Here is a 23113-nt window from a genome sequence, read left to right as displayed (position 1 = left end):
TACGTCAAGGTGGGTTTTTTAAAGGGTCACACACACTAAAATATGGCAATGAAAAACGCGCCACAAACCACATTTAGATCACGAAATAAGTCGACTTCAAGTGAAGCAAGAATTAATTTTGAAACTCGCAAGCTGAACGCAAAATTTTAGCCACAAACTGACCAGCTACTCAATCCTTTGAAATTAATGAGTTTAAATGGGAGAAACATGTCACGTCAAAATCACATAAGACAAAATGTGCCTGATTTTTTCCATTATGTGCAAAAACCATAAAATTTGTTATACTTGATTCAGAGTTTTTTTCTGATGGAAACTACACCCGGAAACAACACAATGCGTTATGTGCATTGACAGTGTTGGCCAGTCTCTCACAACACTCATATCATGACGTCACTGTAGTTTCAAGGACAAGTCTTGTTGGAATTTTAAAAGACTTATTTTCTCAAAAAGCAGTCCTCATATGATTAGTTTTCCAATGATGTGATATTGTCCGAGCAATATTATATGCCCTTCAACTAAACGCCACCCAAAAATACTTTAACAATCAATCTAAATCAGTGTGGTTTACCCTCATCCTACCAACCCCAAGGTTGTTCTGTTTGTGTTCCATAACACTTGTATATTACACCCAAATGTCTTAAGGGGTGGGTCACCCACCTTTGCACAGCATTTTTGTGGCACATGAGAGCACATCAGACATATCAAAATTGCATTTTGAATACGAGGAATGTCCTTATGATATCAAATAATTTAGATTTCTTTTCGCGATAATGGCAAATGATTAAGAAATGCAATTCGATATGTGCTCTCAGGTATAAAAAAACAAAACAAAACAAAAAAAAAAAAAAAAAAAAAAAAAAAAAAAACAAAACAAAAACAAAAACAAAAAAAAAAACACAAAAACACACACACACAAAACGTTTTGGACATCATTCGCAAAAGGTTAGAAAAGGTTGCAAGAAAACGTTTAAATGGCGGGTTATATAAAGCGTATACACAGGGTATGATGCGTATTAAAGCCTCTTCCCTTGTTTGTATGATTATATTAGGCTGGCGGATAAGCATCAATAATTGATCTCGTACACTGGTATGTAATGTGTTGTTTAACTGTTTACTCTTGACTGTTCATATCCATAATTACCAGACTTGAGTCCTGTTTATCAGGAACAGTCTGTGTATTTCAGTGGTAGAGCGCTCGCCCGACAAGCGAGAGGTCTCGGGTTCATGTCCCCGCACGCGTAATTTCTTTCTGCAACCATAATGGGCCGCAATGCGATAACACATAGTACATACATGTAATTATAGGCCTATGAGGCCAGATATAACACGAGTTTATTAACATTACTATTTCCTCTTACTTAATAAAATAAAAAGAAATCGATAGAATTCAAATTCTACAACGGTTTACCTGGGGTTCGAACCCACAATCTATGTATCCATAGTCTAATGCCTACATGACTGTGCTATGATTCGTTGTGCCAGAAAGGTGTTTGTTTATGATACTTATAGATTACGGAATAAAGTGCATACACACAATATACTATAACTATATAGTATAATAGTACTAATAAATACGAATATAATCCTAACCCTTACCCTAACCCTAATCCCTAACCCTAACCCTTACCCTAACACTAACCCTAAACCCTAACACTAACCCTAAACCCTAACCCTAAACCCTAAACCCTAACCCTAACCCTAACCCTAACCCCTAACCCCTAACCCCTAACCCTAACTCCTAACCCTAACCCTAACCCCTAACCATAAGACCCTAACCCTGATAATAATGAACCTTGCCTCGGACTATGCGGTTAGTGATATATTGCGGCCCATTATGGTTGCAGAAAGAAATTAAGCTCCCCGCACAGGCAGGTATGTCCGGAGTTTTTACTCTGGTAAATCTGCCTATGCATGCTATGTTTCCATTTGTAAATTTATGTTTAATTTTGCTAGTGTGCGATGCGTAATTCTTCTTTCACCTGTATATTGATATATTAAGAATAAAGATTAAGCATCATTAGAAGAGCGGGTGTAATATAGTCCTAACCCTCCCCCTTTTTCGGTGCACTTGTTACTGGTTTCAAATCAGTTGCAGTTAAAACATATAGATTGGACAACTACTTAATCCATTTTTATAAAAAGTAATCTTTATATTGTACTTATTAAAATAATGTGTAATTTTTGCACCAATATGAACTTATTGGCATGATTACAGCTATATAATGTACCCTGTTTTTCTTCAAAAAGGAAATGTGGGTTAGCACTATATTGCTACCGACTTTAAGGCAGCTGTGTACTCTCAGACATGCATGTAGTAAAAGTGCCATAACTTTGTAATTATTCACGCAAGACATATAAAAGTATACATTTTTATAACGGCAAGACATCAATGAATGTCAGTATAAATACAGATTTGGTGTAAAAACAACAATTATGAAGAAAATCACAAAAAGTGAATTTTGGCAATTTTTGTTCGGTACATCATAACAAAAAACACTATTTCCAAAAAAAATTTTGTTTTGTTTTTTTTCTTTATCTTGAGGCACCATTCCAAAAACGTTTTTTTTTTTTTTTTTGATATTGGCCTTATTTTTTGAGATATTGACCATATAAGGCATCAAAATGAACTTTTTAAAATTCACAAACGCTTATTTTCAAAAAATGATGCCTAAAATCGGAAATAGACCAAAATGTTATGGAGCCCCGTTCCCGATTTCATTATAATCGGATGGAGACACCATGACCTCGTTAACCTAACCTTTTTAACTATTTAGGAGTCGGCGCATTGACGACTAAGCCAGCTTGGCAAAGACTGCCCCGCCCCTTGTTGGGTCAGTTGATTGCGAGCTGGCTAGTTGACAACACGTCTTTAATTAGTGAGTACATTTTTACATAATCAATTTGATTTGTAGTAACTTGAAATAAGAATTAAATATATTGCAAAGAAATTAATTTATTGGTTTCAGCTAGTTATTTTGTGTTTGATCTCGGTTTCCTCTTTTGGCGTTTAACGTCATAATAAAAATATATAAAAAAAAGGAGAAAACCGTTTCTTAAGTCGATCATGCTTTTTATGATGAGCATAATGCTTACCTATAGATGCTGTATTTATTGAGTTATCATGTACCTAAATCGTCATTTTACCAAGAAAATGAACATTGAAATAAAAGTCGTTGAAGTTTAAAGTGGTCACATTTTGCACTTTGATCGAAGCTCACAGGAGAATGCAACAATTCTCGTTTTTCTACCTTACATTACGCAAACATCGGGTAAATCCACAGCCCCTTGAGAAGCTTGGGCGAAATCTATTCATATCTTGATGTTTAAATCGGGGAAAGAACTTGAAAAAATTCCCATTTTATCAGCTAAAACGGAGCCATTTGACCACTAGGTTTTTGTGAAATCAGTGATTCCGTGGTACTTCCATAAGATGCGCCGCGCATGCAGATAAGCGTTGCGTATGCGTAGCGTATCTGTGCGTTAACAAATTGCGCGACTACAAAGCGCGATGCGTTGTTGCGCGCGTGTACCCCGAAGGTACAACAAAGATTTTATTTCCTTTTAAATTGCGGAAACGAGTGAAATAGTGAAATAAAATCCATAAAATAGAGCAGATGGAGTTAACAAATCTGGATTTTCTTTCCTTGTATTTATAAAAAACATAACAAAGTAAATACATTTCAAAAAAGCTCAATTTCGCGAAAAAAAAAACAATGTCTAGAGTACACAGCCGCGTTAAACCTGGGGTCCTAGATTTTCTATGAACAACAATTTTGATCTGGAATCATTGAGAATGTGTTTCTTACATCAACAACGACTAGATTCGACATTTTCCAAAGAAATATCCATCTCATAAGTAATTCTAGAAAGTAGTGTGGAATTCTTGGGGGCAAAAAGGTCCTAATTTACAAGTCACCGGTTTGTGTGTAAAAATTGTACGAATGATTTCAACAAAACAGTTAGCCTGTTGAAGAAAGCCTATACTTTATGCTTGTATACTTTACTTATGGAAATTCTCATGTACTTGGTCAAAAAACAACTTATCGCGAAACCAGTAACATGTTTTAGGTGGGTTTGGACTTTATTTACACCCGCCCCTTTTTGATCTCGTGCGCTAGTTTGTAATGTTTGAATGTTTCCATGTTCCAGTGTATGATGCGTAAGCCTCATCTCTTATTTGTATAAATAGTGACATAAAATAGGGTGTTTACCAGGTGGGCATTTTATACATCCAGACCTTACACGGTCACCGTAAGTACCGGGCTTGCAAGCTTTGCACTGGTGGTTCTCAGGAGAATTGCCATCTTTGCATTTAAATCCAAGTTTCTCTATTCTAGAACGCAAAGCTCGTTCTGCAGGTATTGTTATATTGATGTTATCTCCAACACCAAACCTGTTAAGATATATAGTATAGATGAAGACAAAATATGGATTTTTGACTCTTGTCAAAATGTGTTTGTATCTCAAGCTTCTAATGAAAACCCAATCAATATGACATTTAGAACGACGAAACGTGAAGTATACAACAATGAACATGATGTATTTTCTAAATCAAAGTTTAGGAGAGCTACTTACATTCTTACGTGATCGGGAAAGTGAGGTGTTTCATATAAATAACTCCTCGAATAGTACCTGTTTCAAGACAAAATAGTTTATTGTGATTTATCGTCGTTGTCGTCGTCGTCCTCCTACTTCTACTCCTCATCGTCATAGGTTAAATCATGGTCAACAACACCGCCACAACTGACTATTTTATCTACCATCACCACCATCACCACCACCACCACCACCACCATCAATACAAACAACAAAAACATATATCGATAATATGGCAGTGCTTCTTAAAAAAATTAGGTCATGTAAAATTTCATCTGTCTATGAGCATTGTAATGCCTTAAGCCATCGAGATTTTTGTTTATGTCGATGGTATAAGCTAAGTGTATCGGTCATTTCTGAAATGTTAGATAAGACTTTAGGGATGAAATCAAAACTCGACCCTCGGTTGACCGCCGATTCCTTCCGGTTCCTATTGTTATAAACAATGGAAACCGGGCGGAACCGGCTGTCAACCGCTGGTCGCGTTTTGATTTCATCCCTTTCTACGATAAGCAAAAAAGCTAAAAAGCTAAAAAGCACCTAACATTAATTTTTGTGCATCAAGCACTCGATAAAACATTACACTCCTGGAAATTTAAAATGAGAATTCTTTCAAAGCGATGATAACATTTTCTTATTTCTATGAAACTTTTTCATTAAATGAATGAGAAATACTAATTAACGTGTCAAGCACCTGTCATCTGTTTTATCTGTCAGAAACGTCACCCTAAAAGAGCAACAGATTGCCATTTTATCAGTAAAATAATCCCCAAGTAATTTAAGTAGTACATAAGTTGATGGATGCTGTTATTTGTCAATCAGAGTAATTGAAGAGAGCTTACACTTTGCCTCCGTCTGCAAGACAATCAAATGCACGATCTTCAATATCAATTATGTCGTTGTAATACAAGTACCTGAAGGCAACAAACAATAGTAATGTTTAGACTTTAGAGGTTAGTTAATCATAAAACTTACAAGTAATATGAAACTTTTCTATTTTCAATACCAATCAACAGTAAAACTAGCAAACATCAATCTATTATTAAAAATGACAAGAATCTTTTTATGAGCTGTAAGTACCATTTTACATCTCATATAAAGGTTGCGTTCTTGTCATGTGATTAGTCATTTACAGCTATATTAATCGAACACACGCAAAAACACAGTAATATCGATTTATTCCGAAAGGCTTGCCGACTCGGCAATACCATTTATAGGGGAACGATTTAGTACAGAATCATCAATTTCTATTAACAGCAATCACGTTAAATTATTCTTAATTTCAATATCAGATGATGGTAACGCCGCCGGTTTCGACTTTTCTGCAGTTTTTTATAGCAATTTGCTACTTACACTGTGTCAAGTGTGCAGTTGCGTGTTCTCAGTGAATCGTTGCCTATAGAAGTAATATTGTTATTAAAAATATACCTTGAAAATGAAAAGAATAATAAAAATGTCAAAAGAAAATAATCATTGTGATACATTAAAAAGTAATAAAATAAAATAAAATATGTATTCTAAACATTATTACAAATATTTTATTCAATGTTACATAAATATCAATTTTGAATAATTTGCCATAACATTTGCATTGTATCGCAAAAATAAAAAAATCTAAATTATTTGATCAGAAGGACATTCCTCGATACAATACAATGTGCTCTAATGTTCCACAAAAATACTGTGCAAACGTTTAGGCAAAAAAAAAAAGTTGTTTGTTTGTCCTCCACCGCCTGACCAATATTTTTTTTCTTTTTTTTTAAACATAAAAATTGACTAAAAATTCATTTTTGTTTTCAGATGTGGAGTGTCTCTGGACCTAGCTAGAGCTAAATACTAAGATCTTTCATGGTTGAACGTAAAAAAGCCCCCAAAAACATTGTGTGTATGCAAAGTTATAACTTGTGTTCATGTCATAGTCTATTATTTTAGTGACTTCAAAATACATTGGATTTGAAATTATTAAAAGACTATGACATGAACACAAATATTATAACTTTAACTGCATATTAAAGAAACAAAATGTTGTTGTTTTTAAGTCACCATGAATGATTGTAGCATTTAGCTCTAGCTAGGTCCAGGAATACGCCAAATCCGAAAAAAAAAATAAATAAAAAAAAAAATCCGCCCGCCCGCACGTTCTCTTTCAAAGCTGTGGAGGACAAATAAACAATTATTTTTTTTGGCCTTAATGCAGCCGAAGTCCAAAGGACGTATATATCTCTTTGACCCATGACTTTCAGGTTATACATTTCTAAAATAAATCAAGTTTTCTATTTTGTTTGTCAGAGGAGTTATTTGACCTCTGTGTCATGTTCGACATTTGACCTACTGAATAAATGACTTATACCTCCTGAACTAAGCACCGCATTGCAATTATGACAATGGATTTATTTTTATTCTTCGCGATGGCCCAAACAATCCTTGTTTTATCATTTACAAATGTAAGTATGTAAAAAACTATTGGTTCCAATAATGAAGCAAGACAAAAATTCTAAATAAAATAATACAACACAACACCATATACTACAAAAGGAATATTATGTGATCAGTGGCTTAGACTACTTACAACCTCGTCAAACTGGTCTCATAAAAGGTCCAGGATGGGATCGCAGTTATTTGGTTTTGAAACAAGTACCTGAATATTATATTGAGAACAAATAGTCAGAACGTATTATTTGCGAACAGAGAAAGGGTATAGTTACTACGTAGTCTATAACTAGAGTCAATAGATTCTAAGTACAAGCCGCCGGCAGTAAATATAACGTTAATGGGTCAATTTTGACCAATTTCAAAAATTGACCTTCGACCCCTAAACTTTGACCGTCACCATTGACTTTTTGTTTTGTCGCACTAAGGTCTATCATATGCAGCACTCAGATTTGTCATACCTCGCTGTTTGAAATTTTACACATTTTGACCTTTTGACCCCAAGTACAAAGAGGTCACCATTGACTTTTTGTTTTGTCTCACTAAGGTCTATCATATGCAGCACTATGACTTGACATATCTTGTTTTTCAAATTTAGTTTGTATTGCATACAGGGTCAAAGGTCAAGCAATGGTCAAGCTGTGAACACCCTGAATACCCATGCCAGTACTGACTAACATGCATTAATAAGGGCTTCAGCACATTTTGTTTGTAGAAGAAGAGGCTGGTTGCCAGAAAGAAAGAAAGAAAGAAAGAAAGAGACTAGAGTCAATAGAATCTGGGTACACAGCGAATAGCTATCTGGCAACCATATTTTGATATTTTGACCCCAAAGTAAACATTGACCTTTGGGTCATAAATATTTGTAACATGTTAAGAATGTCGTAAGAATCGTTCCTGTTGAATTTGAGCTCGATTGGGCCAATTTTAAACATTTTTTGCAAATTTGACGTTTTGACCTCCTTAATGACCTTTGACCCCAATATAAAAAAAAACACATATACACCGAGAAAATGCATTGTTACAGTTTAAATAAAAAAAATCTTCTATGCTTAGTTATGGAGATAAAAATTCTTAAAGTTATTTAGCTTAAAACCGGAAATGACGTCTAAATGACCTTTGACAAAAAAATAAAAATACCGTGCATACATCGGGTAACACTAATGCATATATGAAGTTTATGTCACTCTACGTTTTGAGATTTAAAAAAATGAAAATATTTGATGATTTTTGGTTTTTGACCGGAAGCGACCCTTAATGACCTTTGACCCCAAAACTGTAGACACTCCAAAGACCCTGGTTGGTAGCAATGTATGTGTGCTAATGACAACACTCTGCTATGTAATTTGTAAAAACAGTGATTTTTTGAATATTTTTAGCTTTCAGACCGGAAATGATCCCCTTAATGACCTTTAACCCCTTATCTGTGAACACCCTATAGACACCGACCAAAGTCAAGTCACATGACCTAAGCATGTCACCATCACATGTTATTTGTGGAAGAAGATACATTTTATAGTAAAAATCGCATTTTTGCCATTGTGAGCAGGTCAAAGGTCAAATGGAATTAAATGTCATGTGGGGACATGGTCAGTAGTGTTTGTGACCAAGTATGATATAAAATTGGATGGTTTGAACCCAATGCACAAATTTATTGGTCGAGCTATGAGTTTTAAAATATTGGACGAGACGTAGTCGAGTCCAATATTTTAAAACTCATAGCGAGACCAATAAATTTTGCATTGGGTGAAAAAAACCATCCAATTTATCATTATTATGTTTTCAGAATCTTTTTCAAAAGACAAAATTCAAATTTTTTTCAATTTTTTTTTTTTTTTCGTGATTTTTTTGGGGGGAGTCAAAATCGACTGATCTTACATGTCTAGAGCAAAAAAAAAAAAAAAAAAAGGAAATTTTTTCCGGCCTGTTTCCTGTTTCCGTAACGTTTCCGTCAATGGGGATCCATTTCGCCAAAATTTATGACGATTCGTAGCGATTCTTAAGTCTCAAAATCCATCGTAACTTTAGAACGCATTATAAAATACATTCCATTAAAATAATTACAAATCTGCACTTCCCAGAGACCAGTACCAACACTAGAGGGAAAAATTGGGAAAAAATCCCTGTTCTCATGAAGTTACGTACTCGTTCCGAGTCGTTCGTCAATTGCGAAATGATATAATTGAATTATGAGGGTTAAAAATATGAAGTAATAAAGTGTTTATAATGATATTTGATAGGCAATAAACTGATAAAGTAAGCGTAACTTAAGCTACAAAAACAGAGTGCAAGCCTGCAGCCAGTGCAAGAGCCAAGGCAACAGTGCTGCTATGCATTTGGGTGGACTATATTTGCCGATTTCATAAGCTTATCTAAAACCCTACCTTGTCTGTGCTAACATCATTCATACCTTGCAGAGTCTCAAATAGTTCAAAAAGTGATATTTGGCACTTGGCAGGTATAAATCCTCTGGTTTGGTCAGAAAATTTGATCATTTTTTTTGTCCGATTGTGTGAGATTGCCGAATTCTGCAGCTTTTACGTAGTGGTTTAGCACCGGTTTTTACTAGTTTATTGTACTTTCCAAGGATATTTCAATAAACCACATTAATTTCTTCATTTCTTAGCAGCTGAAACATGCATTTAGTACACCACAACGTTGATTTTCAAGCCTAGAATCATGAAATTAAACATCTCTTTCCGTGTCCGTAGAAAATCAAATTCTCCCGGTTTGACAGCAAAATAAACAAAATCGAGTTCATGAATGAATAGTCTCATACAGTGCATTTGTGTTCTCTCTTGATCACATACGAACGGTCGATTTACAATACGTTAAAATTGGCGGCAATATCGGCGATTTTAAAAATCACGGGGGATTGGGATCCAGGTGGCGCTAAAATTGGATCCGAAATGCATCCAATATGCTATTTTTTTGACGTTTTAAACTGTGTGGAGAGGTATAGGAAGCAAGATTCTGAAAACATAATAATGGTCAAAATCGGTCAAAGCATAACAGAGCTAGAGCGACACGTGGCAAGTCACGCAAAATGTCACGTTTTGACAGAAATCTACGGAAAAAATCACGTTTTTGACCATTGTAGCTAGGTCAAAGGTCACAGCCAGGTCAAAGTCATATGCAAGTTTTGCACTAGCCCAATGGTCATTTGGGTCAAGTATGCTTGAAATCTGCCAATGCCTTGCGGAGCTAGAGCTTGTTGCCAGAAAGAAAGAAGAAAGAAAGAATTGGCAAAAGACAGAACACAGCGAGTTTGCAAATTCGCTGTGTAAGAAAGAAAGAAAAAAAAAGAAAGAAAGAAAGAATTGGCGTAAGACAGAACAAGCCGACTTTGTCGTCGGCTTGTAAGAAATTAAGAATTAACATGATTTTAACAAACAAGTTTTCAGTGACAATACAAGAACACAATAATTTTAAAAGCACATGTTTGAACAAAGAGTATAAGAACACATAAAATTTGTAACAAAGACATATCTTATATCTGTTCATGCATACAAGTGAAAGAACACAGGTGATTTAGTAGGAAATGTACAACATACATGGTTCACAATATGTGGTACAATTCTAAAACAACTTGATCAATTCTCTTCCTTTAAAGTTTGGAGACTTAGTTTTACGTGACAAGTAATTTGATACCAGTTTGGTGGAAATCGGAGCACTGTTGTAGCTTTTGACTACAATATGAAATAAAATTTGGCATAAATTTATACCTTTAAGCTTATAATTTGAGAACGATACGCACGTCGCAATTTGGTTAAACTAAGATTTGTGATTTTGTCGACCTGTCTATTCTGGCATCCGCGCAGTTTTGGATTGAATCAAAGAGCATAGTCTGCACTGTTAACACTGAATTAAACTTAAGACCAACGTATCAAATAGTCCAGCAAGAAACTTCCACTGGAGTCTGCTGTCAACGGATGTTTTGGGATTCAGTCACCTTGATGGATTTTCAGATCTTGTCACAAGGGGCGTTTTTATGAAGTAGCACCTAATCCTCCAACCACGGTGGCAACGGAAAGTACAATGGTTAGTTTGAAATTCGGTCCGACAGAAACTCTCCTGTATGGTAGAGTCCTCTGGGAAATGTCCTCTCAAGTGCCAGTAACCTTCCATGAAAAGTCGTGTTACAACAACCGACAATCACGGTACTTCGACCCCTAATATCCTTCCTCAACATTAGATTGGGTTGCCCATCCACGTGTGTTACATTCCGTTGCCCATCAACGTTGCCACCGCATGGCGATTGTCTGGTAATTAAAACCCCAAAACTCAACTGACGTTCGTACTAATCTTGTGACAACAGTATCAAATATCTTTAAATCTTTCAGGCCAAATTTCCAAGGAAGCCATGAAATCACTAACTAAATAGTTAACAAAAAATACTACAACTATCCCTCGAATAATTGATTTAGGTAGAGTGAGCAACCGCTTTCCTTGAAGAAAGAATGACTGTAAAAACATTCTATCATCTCCAGCATTTATTTTAATTTGTTCACTGAACCATGTTCTGAATATATGAAAACTAAATCAGAAGCATCTTAACTTACACTTACCAAATAGGTATAAAAATTGAAAAAATGCAACTTGTTTGGCCAGAAATTTTATATATAGATGGCTGTATTTCCCAGTGAAAGTAATAAAAGGTAGCCAGACAAACCTCACTCATTCGATGCATATCTTATTAGTCTGTCTTCCAAAATGTAAACCATAAAAGACTTCTAAAAGACTTCCATGTTTAAACCAAGAAAATAGATCAAGTAGTTTTTGGATTGTACCAAAATGTACTAGGGGATTTACATCTTGTAAGCCCTGTATTTTTTAGGGCTTTGACATTCATAATGTGTCATTTCATTTGAAGTAACGTTGACATTTGTGTGTCAGTTTTATTTTAAGATTTTCAGATTTCTTAGCAAGCACTATTAGCAAAGCACCTTACACTTTTTCTAAACGGACCAATCCCTTAAATACGTCCTTCGAAATATATTTGAGTCGATTATCATACAAGACGAGAACGAGCAAATTGGGCGATGATTGCAGGAAACCATCGGGTAAGTCTTCTAGCCAGTTTCCCGACAAGTCACTGCAATTTGAAGAAACACGGTAAATGATTTATGAAATTGTATAATTAAAAAAAATTATGAATGATTTAACTTGAGTAATTAAATTTATTAATTAAAGAAATAAATTTCATAATTGATTAATATTTTAATAATAATAAAAATAAATAAATAAATATGTATTACACCTAATGTATTACACGTAGGTTAATACAGTGAATAAATAAATAAATATACAGTAAATAAATAAATAAATATACAGTAAATAAATAAATATAAACAAATTAATTCATTCATTCATTCATTCATTCATTCATTCATTCATTCATTCATTCATTAATTAATTCATTCATTCATTCATTCATTCATTCATTCATTCATTATTGATTCATCAATGAAACTATTTTATTATATAATATTTAAACGATTTTGACTATGAAGATGAACTTTTAACAATAAAAATTATTGTACTTTTTATCTACTTACAGTGACATTAATTCGGTGTTTTCGAACAGATTTCGTGGTATTTGAGTCAAATGGTGATTCTGAATTATTCTACAAGGTTAAATAAGTGAGTGAAATACATAAAATACAATATTATAACTATTAAGATTGGAGTTTGACCTGCCCACTTGTCATTTGAAATGATGCCCTCCTTGGTGTTCACCACATGGGAAATGTAAAATCCTAATTTAATGTAGGAAATTATTTTATTTTATTTTTCATTTTGAACTAGTTATACGTACTATTTATGCTACTTACAGGTTTTTGATCTGTCTTACACCAACAAACGCATCTGAAGACATTCCAGAAAGTAGCTGGGAATATTCTGCCTGTAAATGGCTAATGATCAAATGGTGTTATTAATTTCCATCATTCTTGGTATTTATTTTGGTATTACTGAATAGATGAAATAGTCCCATAGCTAATAGGAGATCGGTGCAACACAATTAGTAAAGCATGTAACCAAAAATATGTGATGCGATCAAGCAAAATCAGTCGGAACTCGGAAATATTAAATTTTCAGTTTCTTATAGGATAGTAAAAAGCATTTACAAAGCTGGATTTTGCAGAAAACCCCATTGAAATTGAACAACCAGTTCCAAAGATATGAGCAATTAAAGAGTTTCCAAAACAAGAGGAAACAAAAGGAAATGTTTCCTTTGTATGGCTATATCTCAAAATCAATATTTCCGAGTTCCGACTGATTTTGCTTGATCGCATCACATATGTCAGTAAGACAACGGTATAATAATCTGAGACCGAATTAAAATGAGTAGTTTGCGGCTGTCGTCATGGCAAAGGCGTTAACCTGCGCAGTACGGCATTTTAGGTCTGGTTGACAGGACGTCATACGCAAAGTAGTATTCTTAATTTGGTCTCAGCATTACTGGTGGACACACGATAATTCGCCCAATAAAGACTTTGTTCCAAAAATTGATTAAAGTACAAAGAAACCAATTCTTTTGTAGTCCATTCACGAATTTTGTAAATAATCAAAAGTACATGGCTACAAGTTGAAATGTACAACTCCTTTTGTCAAAAATATTGATTATACAATGTACTCCACATGCCTTTTCCTCAACAATGGTCACTGATCTTAGTCAATGGAATAAATCTACAGAACTTATACAAGGCAAATCATGGCAAAACTCTTTGAGCTGTGTGAAGGATCAAGAATATTTTCTAAGTTATTGTTGGGCCAACTATCGAGTGACCATCGAGTAATGGATTAGGAGTCTAAATAATATTAAGCCATTTCTCCTAACTTACATTTTGCCGATATTAATTTCGCCTTCTGATGGTTTGAATAGTCCACCAGGAAAGATATCAAGTATTCCATTTGTAAACTCTCTGAAACATGCAAAAACAAAGTAACTAACAAGCGTGTAATAATAATAACAGCAAACCAAGCTTTATTCAAATTGACTTGAAGTAAATGTCCAGAAGAGCACTGAATAAATTTACTTATTTCAGTAATTTTAGAGAGATTAAAAAGATATTATTAAAAATCATGTTCTTTTATTCCTATTGAAAAACTCACAGTTCTATCATCGATGACAGGTTCAACGATCCCGGCTCAATATGCTCAAGTTCTTTGGAAGCGAAGAATCTTTCGATGGAAATTAAACATGTCGACTGGTTATTGAGTTTTATAACGTGTATAAACATTATATACCTTCAGCATAATTAATGCTGTAGCAGTTCATAAATCATGACATTATACACTCTAAATAAAAGTTACTCAGTGTTGAGCAAACAGGGAACATAGCAACAAAATGAGTGAATAGAATTCAATGTTGATTAAATTGTACTCAATTGATCATTATCGAGTTCCAAGTGACTCATTTTTTGGACTGTTCTCTTTTTACTCTTAATTTAAAAATGAATATTGAGTTTGATATGTACCTTTAACAAGTACACAATAATGCAAATGGGAAAAGATGCTTATGCATCATTCAGTTTCAGACCACATCCGAAGAAAACTGAAACTATAAGAGCTGATTTCAAAGTCTATTTCTAACAATATATCAGCTGTAACTGTTATGCCAACAACTTTGGCTTTACACAATGGTTAAGGTTAAAATACAAACAACTATTTCTAACAATATATCACAAAATATCCTTATTGGCCTACAATGACAATTTGACAGTCCCTGTTACTGCCACAAAAAACCCCATTCCGCGTTTTCGTTCACGCATGCATGCTTACATCCTTTTTAAATGAGTGCCCCTGGCGTTCTGCATCATTTATCTCAAATTAAAGAAAACATCGTTACGGTCATTATGGTCAACTTGACTTTTGCAATCGACCATTACTTTGGCTCAGTGGCGGCGCCTCGGTGGGGGCGTGGGGGCAAATTCCCCCAGTCAGAACTCTTGTCCCCTGTTCCCCCCAGTAAAATCCAAAAATTACGAACATTTCACCTTTGTGCGGTAATTTTGCCCCTCACTATGGTTGGTCATTGTGCAATCTTATGATGATGTTGATGATATTAACGATGACGCTTAATGATGATGATCATGATGAAGATAATAATAACAATGGTGCAAAAATTAATAATGTAAATACTGATCGCAACTTACAGTTGTTGAATTGATCGGCGAATTTCACGAAACAGATCAGCGTTAATTGTAGGCATGTGTATGTGCCACATGCGACTGTGAATGAAATCATTCCGAAATAGTTAAAGAAAATTAGTCTCTTGTCATTTTGTCAGGACTTGATATAAAGAGTGCACTATTTAATCGTATTGCACGAATGCATCAAAACATTCAATCATGAAATCTTTTTGCAATATACAGTTGTGTGAGCTGTGACCCTTTGGTATTTAAACAAAGACAACACAAAATGAATGTTTTTTTTTCTATCAAAATGACATTTTCCCCAATTGTTCGCACTTTTTTAATACAAAAGATGTAATGTGACTGATATTAAAGGCCACCTCGGCTTAATGTTACCAACTTTCACGTAAAATACAAATATTTAATTAAATGGAACAAACCACACAATTAAATGTATTCCAATATTTAACAATTTCCTATTACCAATATATAATCGATTTGATTTTTTTGCAACTCAATTGGACAATCTCACACCATTTAAAGGTGCACTTAATATGTTACCTACTTTTTGTTTACAACTTCTAATAAATAAATGCTTAACTGCTATTTTTATTGTTTTATTTATTTTTTAAAATTATCTTATCAAATAACGATGTACATAATGTTTTTGTATTCGTAAACATTCGTGTTATATTTGTTTTATAGTTCATGATGTATGTTTTATACTTAGCTCATATTAATAGCATGTGCTTTATCGCTGATTGGATTAATAAATATTTATGTATGGAATCGCAGGTGGATCATTTACAACAAAAACGATATTTTGTGGCTGCCATGGTAAGTGTCACCACTTGAAATGACCATTACCATATTTGATACAAGCGTGAGATACAAGGATAAATTATTTTGTTAACATTGTTTCGAAATTAATCGTAATACCTAAATATTCAAATTAAAAATGTAAAAAAGTTCCCATGGAGAATAAACTAAAAGTTATATACTTACAGATAGCGTAACCTGTGTAAACCGTTGAATGAGTCCGGACTAAGATCTTTTATTTGGTTGTATGAAATACGCCTGCATAGTAATATGAAACAATATAATAAATCATACTGATTTTCTGGGACAGACTACCTGCCTTGCATAGTATTTTCGATCGACAAGCATGAAAACATAGCTCACAGTTTTCATTGATAATACAGTTGCCGTCAAAACCGTCGAAATGTGCGAATTTATATATATTTATATATAACAGAGACTGCGTGATACAGAATGCATCAATATGATTGGCACCCTTCAGTTTTAATGTTCATTGAAGAGCCTGGTCTTCAAAATGAAACATTGGAATTATAGTTTGAGACCATTTACAATAGACCTACAAAAAGCTGCCTGGTAGGCGGAAATTACATTGCCTTAATTGGTTGTGGTAGTATGCCTTGTCCATTCACGTTGGACATTGTTAGGCACCTATCATTTTGACACAGCTTGTATGAGTCTCGACCTCTTATCTGATTACTTACAAGGTTCTCAAATTGTGACACAGCAAATGTTCCAGATGGAATAGAAGTAATGCGGTTATCGTCAAGGTTTCTGAAAGTAAGTATCTTGTTACGTATTTTTCTGACTTGACCAGAGGTTGAATGGTCATTTGTGATGCGATCTAGCAAAATCAGTCGGAACTCGGCAATAATAAATTTTCAGTTTCTTATAGGATAGTAAAAAGGATTTACAAAGCTGGATTTTGCAGAAACCCCCATTGAAATTGAACAACCAGTTCCAAAGATAATTATGAGCAATTAAAGCGCTTCAAAAACAATAGGAAACAAAAGGAAATATTGCCTTTGTTTGGCTATACTTCAAAATCAATATTCCGACTGATTTTGCCCCCGGGGGGGGGGGGGTTCTTCGAAAAAAAATTTACGGGGATGTGCCACGCAGACTTTCGGATGCTGACTTTCTCTATACCTACTTTTTGCTGATTTTGCCACCCATCAGTATACCAATTTTCCACAAAAAACACCCAAAAAGCACCCAAATTTGCCCTAATTGGGCTCTTTTAGGGGCACTTTTGCCCAAATGCGCCCAATTGGGCGCATTGGTCTCCACTGAAAACCCACCCATTGATATACCAAAATTGCTGAAAAGGTACCCCAAAACCGTGGCACATCCCCGTATACCTTCAACCAATCGTATCACATTTGACAACATATTTGTTGTAATTTTCAAGGCCATGGGAACATTTGACCCCTGATCAAGACGTGCTTGCCCGAAAATCATATTATCATTTATTGATGGTAGTGTTGTAGTTCATAAAGAAGACCAACATTGTTAAATTGGAGTAAAACAACGAAAATGGTTAATAGTGCTGTCCCTATCCCTTTAATACCCCTTAATTAGGCAACTCAAATACCATCGATATCGATACATATATTTAGAAAATATAATGGAAACCAATTTAAGATTACTTGCTACCTGGTGATAACGAAAGTGTTATAATGTCATCTGAATGACTACTTTCCCTAGGTTGTTCTTACTGATTCATATATACAGTGCACAACTTATAAGTTCCCCCTAATGCTTTTTAAAATAAATCGAAAATTATTTAACGAAATGTAAAATTGTAAAAAGTTATGAGTAACCTTATTTGTTTTACAAATCTGGGCCAATTTGTAGTGCCACACATCATTGCGTTTGGCCACAATGGTTCATTATGTAAAAAAAGAGGGAGTTTTAAAAGTTGCATTTGAGTCAATTGTCAAACAATACAGTATGTTAGGCCTGCCCATGTGTTTGTAATGGAAATAAAAACTTAAATTCTAGATGTTTAGTAGGGGATATGTCCTCCTGCACTGTTGAAAAGTGCATTGCAACGTCGCCGCATGCTGTTTATTAAATTCCGGACCCGTTGCTGGTCCATGTTGTTCCATACATGTTGGATTGCTCGGGTTAGCTCTTGCAGTGCTGTGTTTTTATTGATAAGGTGGTCAACCTCATTTTTAACATGGTCCTAACTGAAATTTTTTCTCAATTTTCGAATTGCATTAGGCGCAACTCCCATACGACGAGCAATTTCTTTCACCGGTACATTTACATTCATCCAGCAAACCTATTGCTCTACCGCGAAGAAATTCGGGCAAACGCGGCATTATTAAAATGTGACTTTTCACATGTGATGAACTACTGGCGATGTGGTCTATTCTCACTGCAGTACATATCCCTTCCATCTCAGACATTTATCATTAAAAAGAAAAGAATAAAACACCTGCTTTGCTTTTCAAGAAGAAGAAAAAGAATACCAAAGATTAAGTTTTCTTTTACAAACACATAAATGTCCCTGGCCTACTGTATTGTTTGAGAATTGAGTCCTATGGACTGAGATGCAACTTTTAACACTGTTTAAAACGGTCTCCTTTTTTACATAATGAACCATTGTGACTGAACGCAATGACGTGTGACGCTAAAATTTGGTCCACATATGTGACCGTCCACCACGAATGAGCCGTAAATGTCCTCAATTGTATTCTGAGTTACAGTGTAAAATGGGCATGAAGGTCATATTCATAGGTATTTCAATTTGGTGCTACGTGTATCTCATTAAATGAGGTACACGTAGCACCCAATTGAAACACCTATGAATGCGACCCTCATGCCCATTTTACACTGTAACTCAGAATACAATTCAGGACATTTACGGCTCATTCGTGGTGGACGGTCACATATGTAAAACAAATCAGGCTACCCATATAATTTTACAGGCTTGCATTTCGTCAAATAGTTTTCGATTTATTTTAAAAAATATGTAGGGGGGAACTTATAAGTTGTGCACCCTATAGTGTGAAGTAGGGATTTTGTGAAAGTCTGTTGCCTGGATCATGTGGATGAAACATACACTCTGATCTGTCTGATTGTTTCAGCAAAATCGTAGTATGTATGCACCCTAGGAAAACTCTTTAACACTTTTTTCTTCAGAATAAAATATCATAAAATGAAGATTACGAATTGCTATTAAGTAAAACAAAACAATCAAACAAGCAAGTAAACGGGTATGGGCATGATTTTACATAAATTGCAGGGTTCCCAAGATGTGTTTCTCCTCCAAGACATTTCATATAATCCAAAAACTACTCAATTAATTATTTTGTTTTGACAAAGGGACATTTGCCCTCCCCCCTCCCTCCAATATTTTTCTTGCGCCCTGACCTGTTTGCCGCACCTCACACTTTTAAGACAAGAAAACTAAAATTACGCAAATTTCCACTTCTTGTGGAATTTTGGGCATAATTTGTTAATCCCCCGAAATTCACTTTGCCCTCCCCCCGAAGATCCCGGTGCCACCATTGTAAATGGCTACATTTCTGAGTGAAAATAAAAAGGTAACCCGCCAACATGATGCATAACTAATCAGTCTATGTTCGAGACTAACTTTAAAAGAAGAGAATTGATCGAGTAGCTGGTGGATTATACCAAAATGTACATTGTATAAGACGGGACTTACACCTGTTAAACCTCTATGACTGGTTTTATATAATTTTTCACTGCTGCCACTCTAGTTTTACGTGGTAAATTATACACTTCCTCAGTCTCCTGAGCGAAAACAATGGAGTAAAGTTAAGGACAAGCAAACATAATATTAATACTCACATAACTCTAATATCAATGGAACCGTTAAACATCCCAAAGATATCTGTCAAATTATTGTGTTGGCCGTACCTGCAACAGGGGAGAAGGTAAGTAGGATTGGGCTTAAAATGAGAAATCATTCGCATTATAAACATGTGCGATTATAGCCTATTTATGGTTACTAGTAAATATAATAAAAAATCAGAAATGAGAACTTAATTCGTTTCTGAGGTCTCATGTCAATCAAACTCACCAAAACCCGTGATTGGTTAGGAGCGCTTTAACTTAGAAGGTATTCACCTAGGTACCCGAAATTGTGACTCCATCGGAAAAAGGGAATCGCAGAACATAGCGGGAGGGTTGAAAACGATTCCTCTATTGCCAAATGCTTGATTTTGCAAATCATCAAAATGTAAGTCGAGTTCTTTTGAACCATGTATATAGTCTATCTTGGTCCAAAAGATATTTTGTCCACGCGTAGTTTGGTCCATCCAAAATCTGGTCCAACGTTATTTTTTCCTACAATTTTTTTTCAACAACATTTTCTGTTGGCCGAAAGTAATATTTGGGACAAAATAAGGTTTGGACCAAAATAAAGGAGGACAAGATATGGTTGGTCAAAAGTCATAAATGGAACCGGGCCAATGTGTACTTACAAATACTGTAGTGATGCCGGTAGCTTAAACTTGGTTTCGATGTTATTGTGATCAAAGTATCTGTAAAATAATAATAAACAAGAAATGTCTTTAAAAAGACAACGCCATGGATGAAGTTTATGTTTCATAATTTTACATTGACAAGTACTTGGAACGCTAGTAATTGTTTACCAATGATATGCTAGGAAATCCTCAAACTTTTCATGTTGAAAGCTTTTTGAGGGTCATCACAAGAAAGTCATGCACATGCAAAATGAAGCAAATTCCTATTGCCAACTTGGTAAAATGCATGCTCGTAGTGAAATGGTATCAGCCTATATAAGCCACTTATGGGATCCATGCAGAAGCTGGACCCCATTTGGAAGTCTTGTCTTATCCATCATCACATATAGTACCGAAACCTCTGGGGGGGGGGGGTCACTACCATTGTGGCCTGTACAACATCCGCGATAATCAACTTTAATATGAAAAGCACCCTAAACAAGAATTTAACCCTTGGCTTAAACGATACCCTAAACAGGTAACACGCGCCTGTTTTCACACCCTAAACAGGGATTATATTCCTTGCATCAAATTTCATACCCTAAATTTCATTTCCGCGTATTAGCAATTGGAATTTTGCTACCCTTTTTTTCCAATTTTTCATGTTTTTGACACCCTAAACACGAAACGCGCGTATCGTGCCTACCCACAAAAAAACTACCCTTTTTACGGATAGACTTGCTCAAGTCCTTTCGGACCTGAGGTCTGTGATATGATATCTTGTTCTTTTGTTTCGTTTATATGGCCCTGGTCACTCCATCGCCAAGCCACAGTTCTTAAACATGTTTAAAATAGGCCTACTAGAATAGGCCTATATACATACCAAATTACTTAGTATTTTATCCATTGGTACATGCCAGCCAGTGTCCTAAGTCCCTGATCATGCTGCTTATACTATAATATTTGTCGTGTGCCAATAATCTTTAGTTATCTTTGCTAATTGCCCTAATCTCTTTTTAAGTGCTGAAGATTAATAGGTGTGATATGTTCTCCCTCCTCTCCAGCTGTTTTATATAGTGACATGCCTTCAAGGAGTTCTTGCTGTTGTCCGTTTTTGTGAAACTGAAGGAAAGAGTGACAGTTGACATATCTGGACATATGGTCATAGACATAGTGGTTGACCATAGATGACTTGTGGCTATATTATTTTTAATATTATAAAAACCATGAAAACACTGGTAGTCCATGGATTAACTGTGGCATAATGACAAAAGATCTCAGAGTAGTATCTGTGTAGAAACCACTATCTTAGAAGCACTTACACCTTGAAATCAAGGCTAAAGAAGGAATGACTCACTCGCCATGTGGTGTCAGATTAAAGAGAAAAACGTAAAGAATGGAATAAAAATAATTTCCTTTTCATATCTTGAAATGCCAAGAAAGTGTGACCCCGAGTGGTATCAAGAGAAAAAAGTAAAGAATATAATACAAATTCCCCCACCCGGGGGTGACACTCGGGTCAATATTCCTACTTTGGGACTTTTAGCCGAAATTCCAAGGTGTGTCACCCCCTCTCCCCGGTGACATTGGTATACCACAGTGTACTGCCGAAGCCCCATGGTTCAGCTATTTAGTGCGGTAACCACTCTAGTTTCACTATAAACATGTGAATGTATTTCTATGATGTCCCCAGAGGCCAGAGAGCCATACTAAAAATCCCAAAAAGGTGTATAATTTGCATTGAACCAAAATTCAGGGGTTTTGCAGTGCCTTTCTTTCTTTCTTTCTTTCTTTCTTTCTTTCTTTCTTTCTTTTCTTTCTTTCTTTCTTTCTTTCTTTCTTTCTTTCTTTCTTTCTTTCTTTCTTTCTTTCTTTCTTTCTTTCTTTCTTTCTTTCTTTTTTTTCTTTCTTTTTTTTCCTTTCTTTAATTTTTGTAGTAATGGTTTTATGGTGTAAAATAGATTGATAAGCGAAATTTTATTTTGTATAGATTATACTTACAGTTCCACGGTATTTGGGGGAATATCTGTTGGCAGATCCTGGTCCTGTAGTTGTCGAGAAGAGCAATTGATGTACGCATATCCTGCCACACAACTACAGTTGCACACACCGCTGTCTATGACCTGACACATTGTTTTATTGCTACTGTCAGCATGAGTGGCAGTCGTTAGCCTCTGCTGTGCCACACCCATGAAAATCAGAAGTATTACCAATAAACATGAAGTAGACCTACACCTGACGTTTACTTGCATGGTCATTTTGATACCATGGTCACTATACCACACTCTTTTGAAATGAATTGATATTCCGTATATGATTATGTGGTGTGAATCAAAATATCAATCTACGCTTCATTGACAACCTTGTTCATGTGTTGTCAATTGAAACACGACGTTGAGATATCGCAATCGTAACTTGGCCTTTTATATATATTCATTCGTGTATGTGCGAATTGTGTTGAAAGATCGATGATGCAATGTGCCCTTTTTCATGTTTACCAACCATGCTGACATTACTTACTTCCTTATTCATGTTATTTGCCGTTGGAAATAATAATTTTGCAATTCTGATCGACTAATAAAATTACTTTAATACTCCCAGGCATGTATGCTTCTTATATATTCGATTTTGAAGGTGATTTACAAGCAGTTTTATTATGTTGTTAAATTAAATTCGAGAAACATTACAAAA

At 35.1% G+C, this 23113-nt stretch overlaps 1 protein-coding gene across 1 annotated transcript in view; it reads right to left on the bottom strand.

The window, feature by feature from the left end:
• LOC140136212 (uncharacterized) overlaps positions 1-22943 on the bottom strand; it is a 29064-nt gene extending 6121 nt beyond the window's left edge. Inside the window, exons 1-16 of the mRNA XM_072157931.1 lie at positions 22424-22943; positions 20441-20500; positions 19806-19874; positions 16685-16754; positions 16170-16241; positions 15186-15260; positions 14143-14211; positions 13872-13952; positions 12861-12941; positions 12585-12653; positions 11978-12121; positions 7166-7234; positions 5950-6024; positions 5439-5510; positions 4576-4632; positions 4212-4393 (exon numbers count right to left, since the gene is read on the bottom strand). Coding sequence (XP_072014032.1) covers positions 4212-4393; positions 4576-4632; positions 5439-5510; positions 5950-6024; positions 7166-7234; positions 11978-12121; positions 12585-12653; positions 12861-12941; positions 13872-13952; positions 14143-14211; positions 15186-15256 — 970 coding nt within the window. The 5' untranslated portion in view covers positions 15257-15260; positions 16170-16241; positions 16685-16754; ... (1 more) ...; positions 20441-20500; positions 22424-22943. The remainder of the gene's footprint in view (positions 1-4211; positions 4394-4575; positions 4633-5438; positions 5511-5949; positions 6025-7165; positions 7235-11977; positions 12122-12584; positions 12654-12860; positions 12942-13871; positions 13953-14142; positions 14212-15185; positions 15261-16169; positions 16242-16684; positions 16755-19805; positions 19875-20440; positions 20501-22423) is intronic.
• Positions 22944-23113: the final 170 nt, after the last annotated feature.

This window comes from Amphiura filiformis, chromosome 16 (assembly GCF_039555335.1).
Source record: "Amphiura filiformis chromosome 16, Afil_fr2py, whole genome shotgun sequence".
Lineage (NCBI taxonomy): Eukaryota > Metazoa > Echinodermata > Ophiuroidea > Amphilepidida > Amphiuridae > Amphiura > Amphiura filiformis.
Note: the sequence above shows the minus strand (reverse complement) of the source record. Positions and strands in the feature narration are given on the sequence as shown.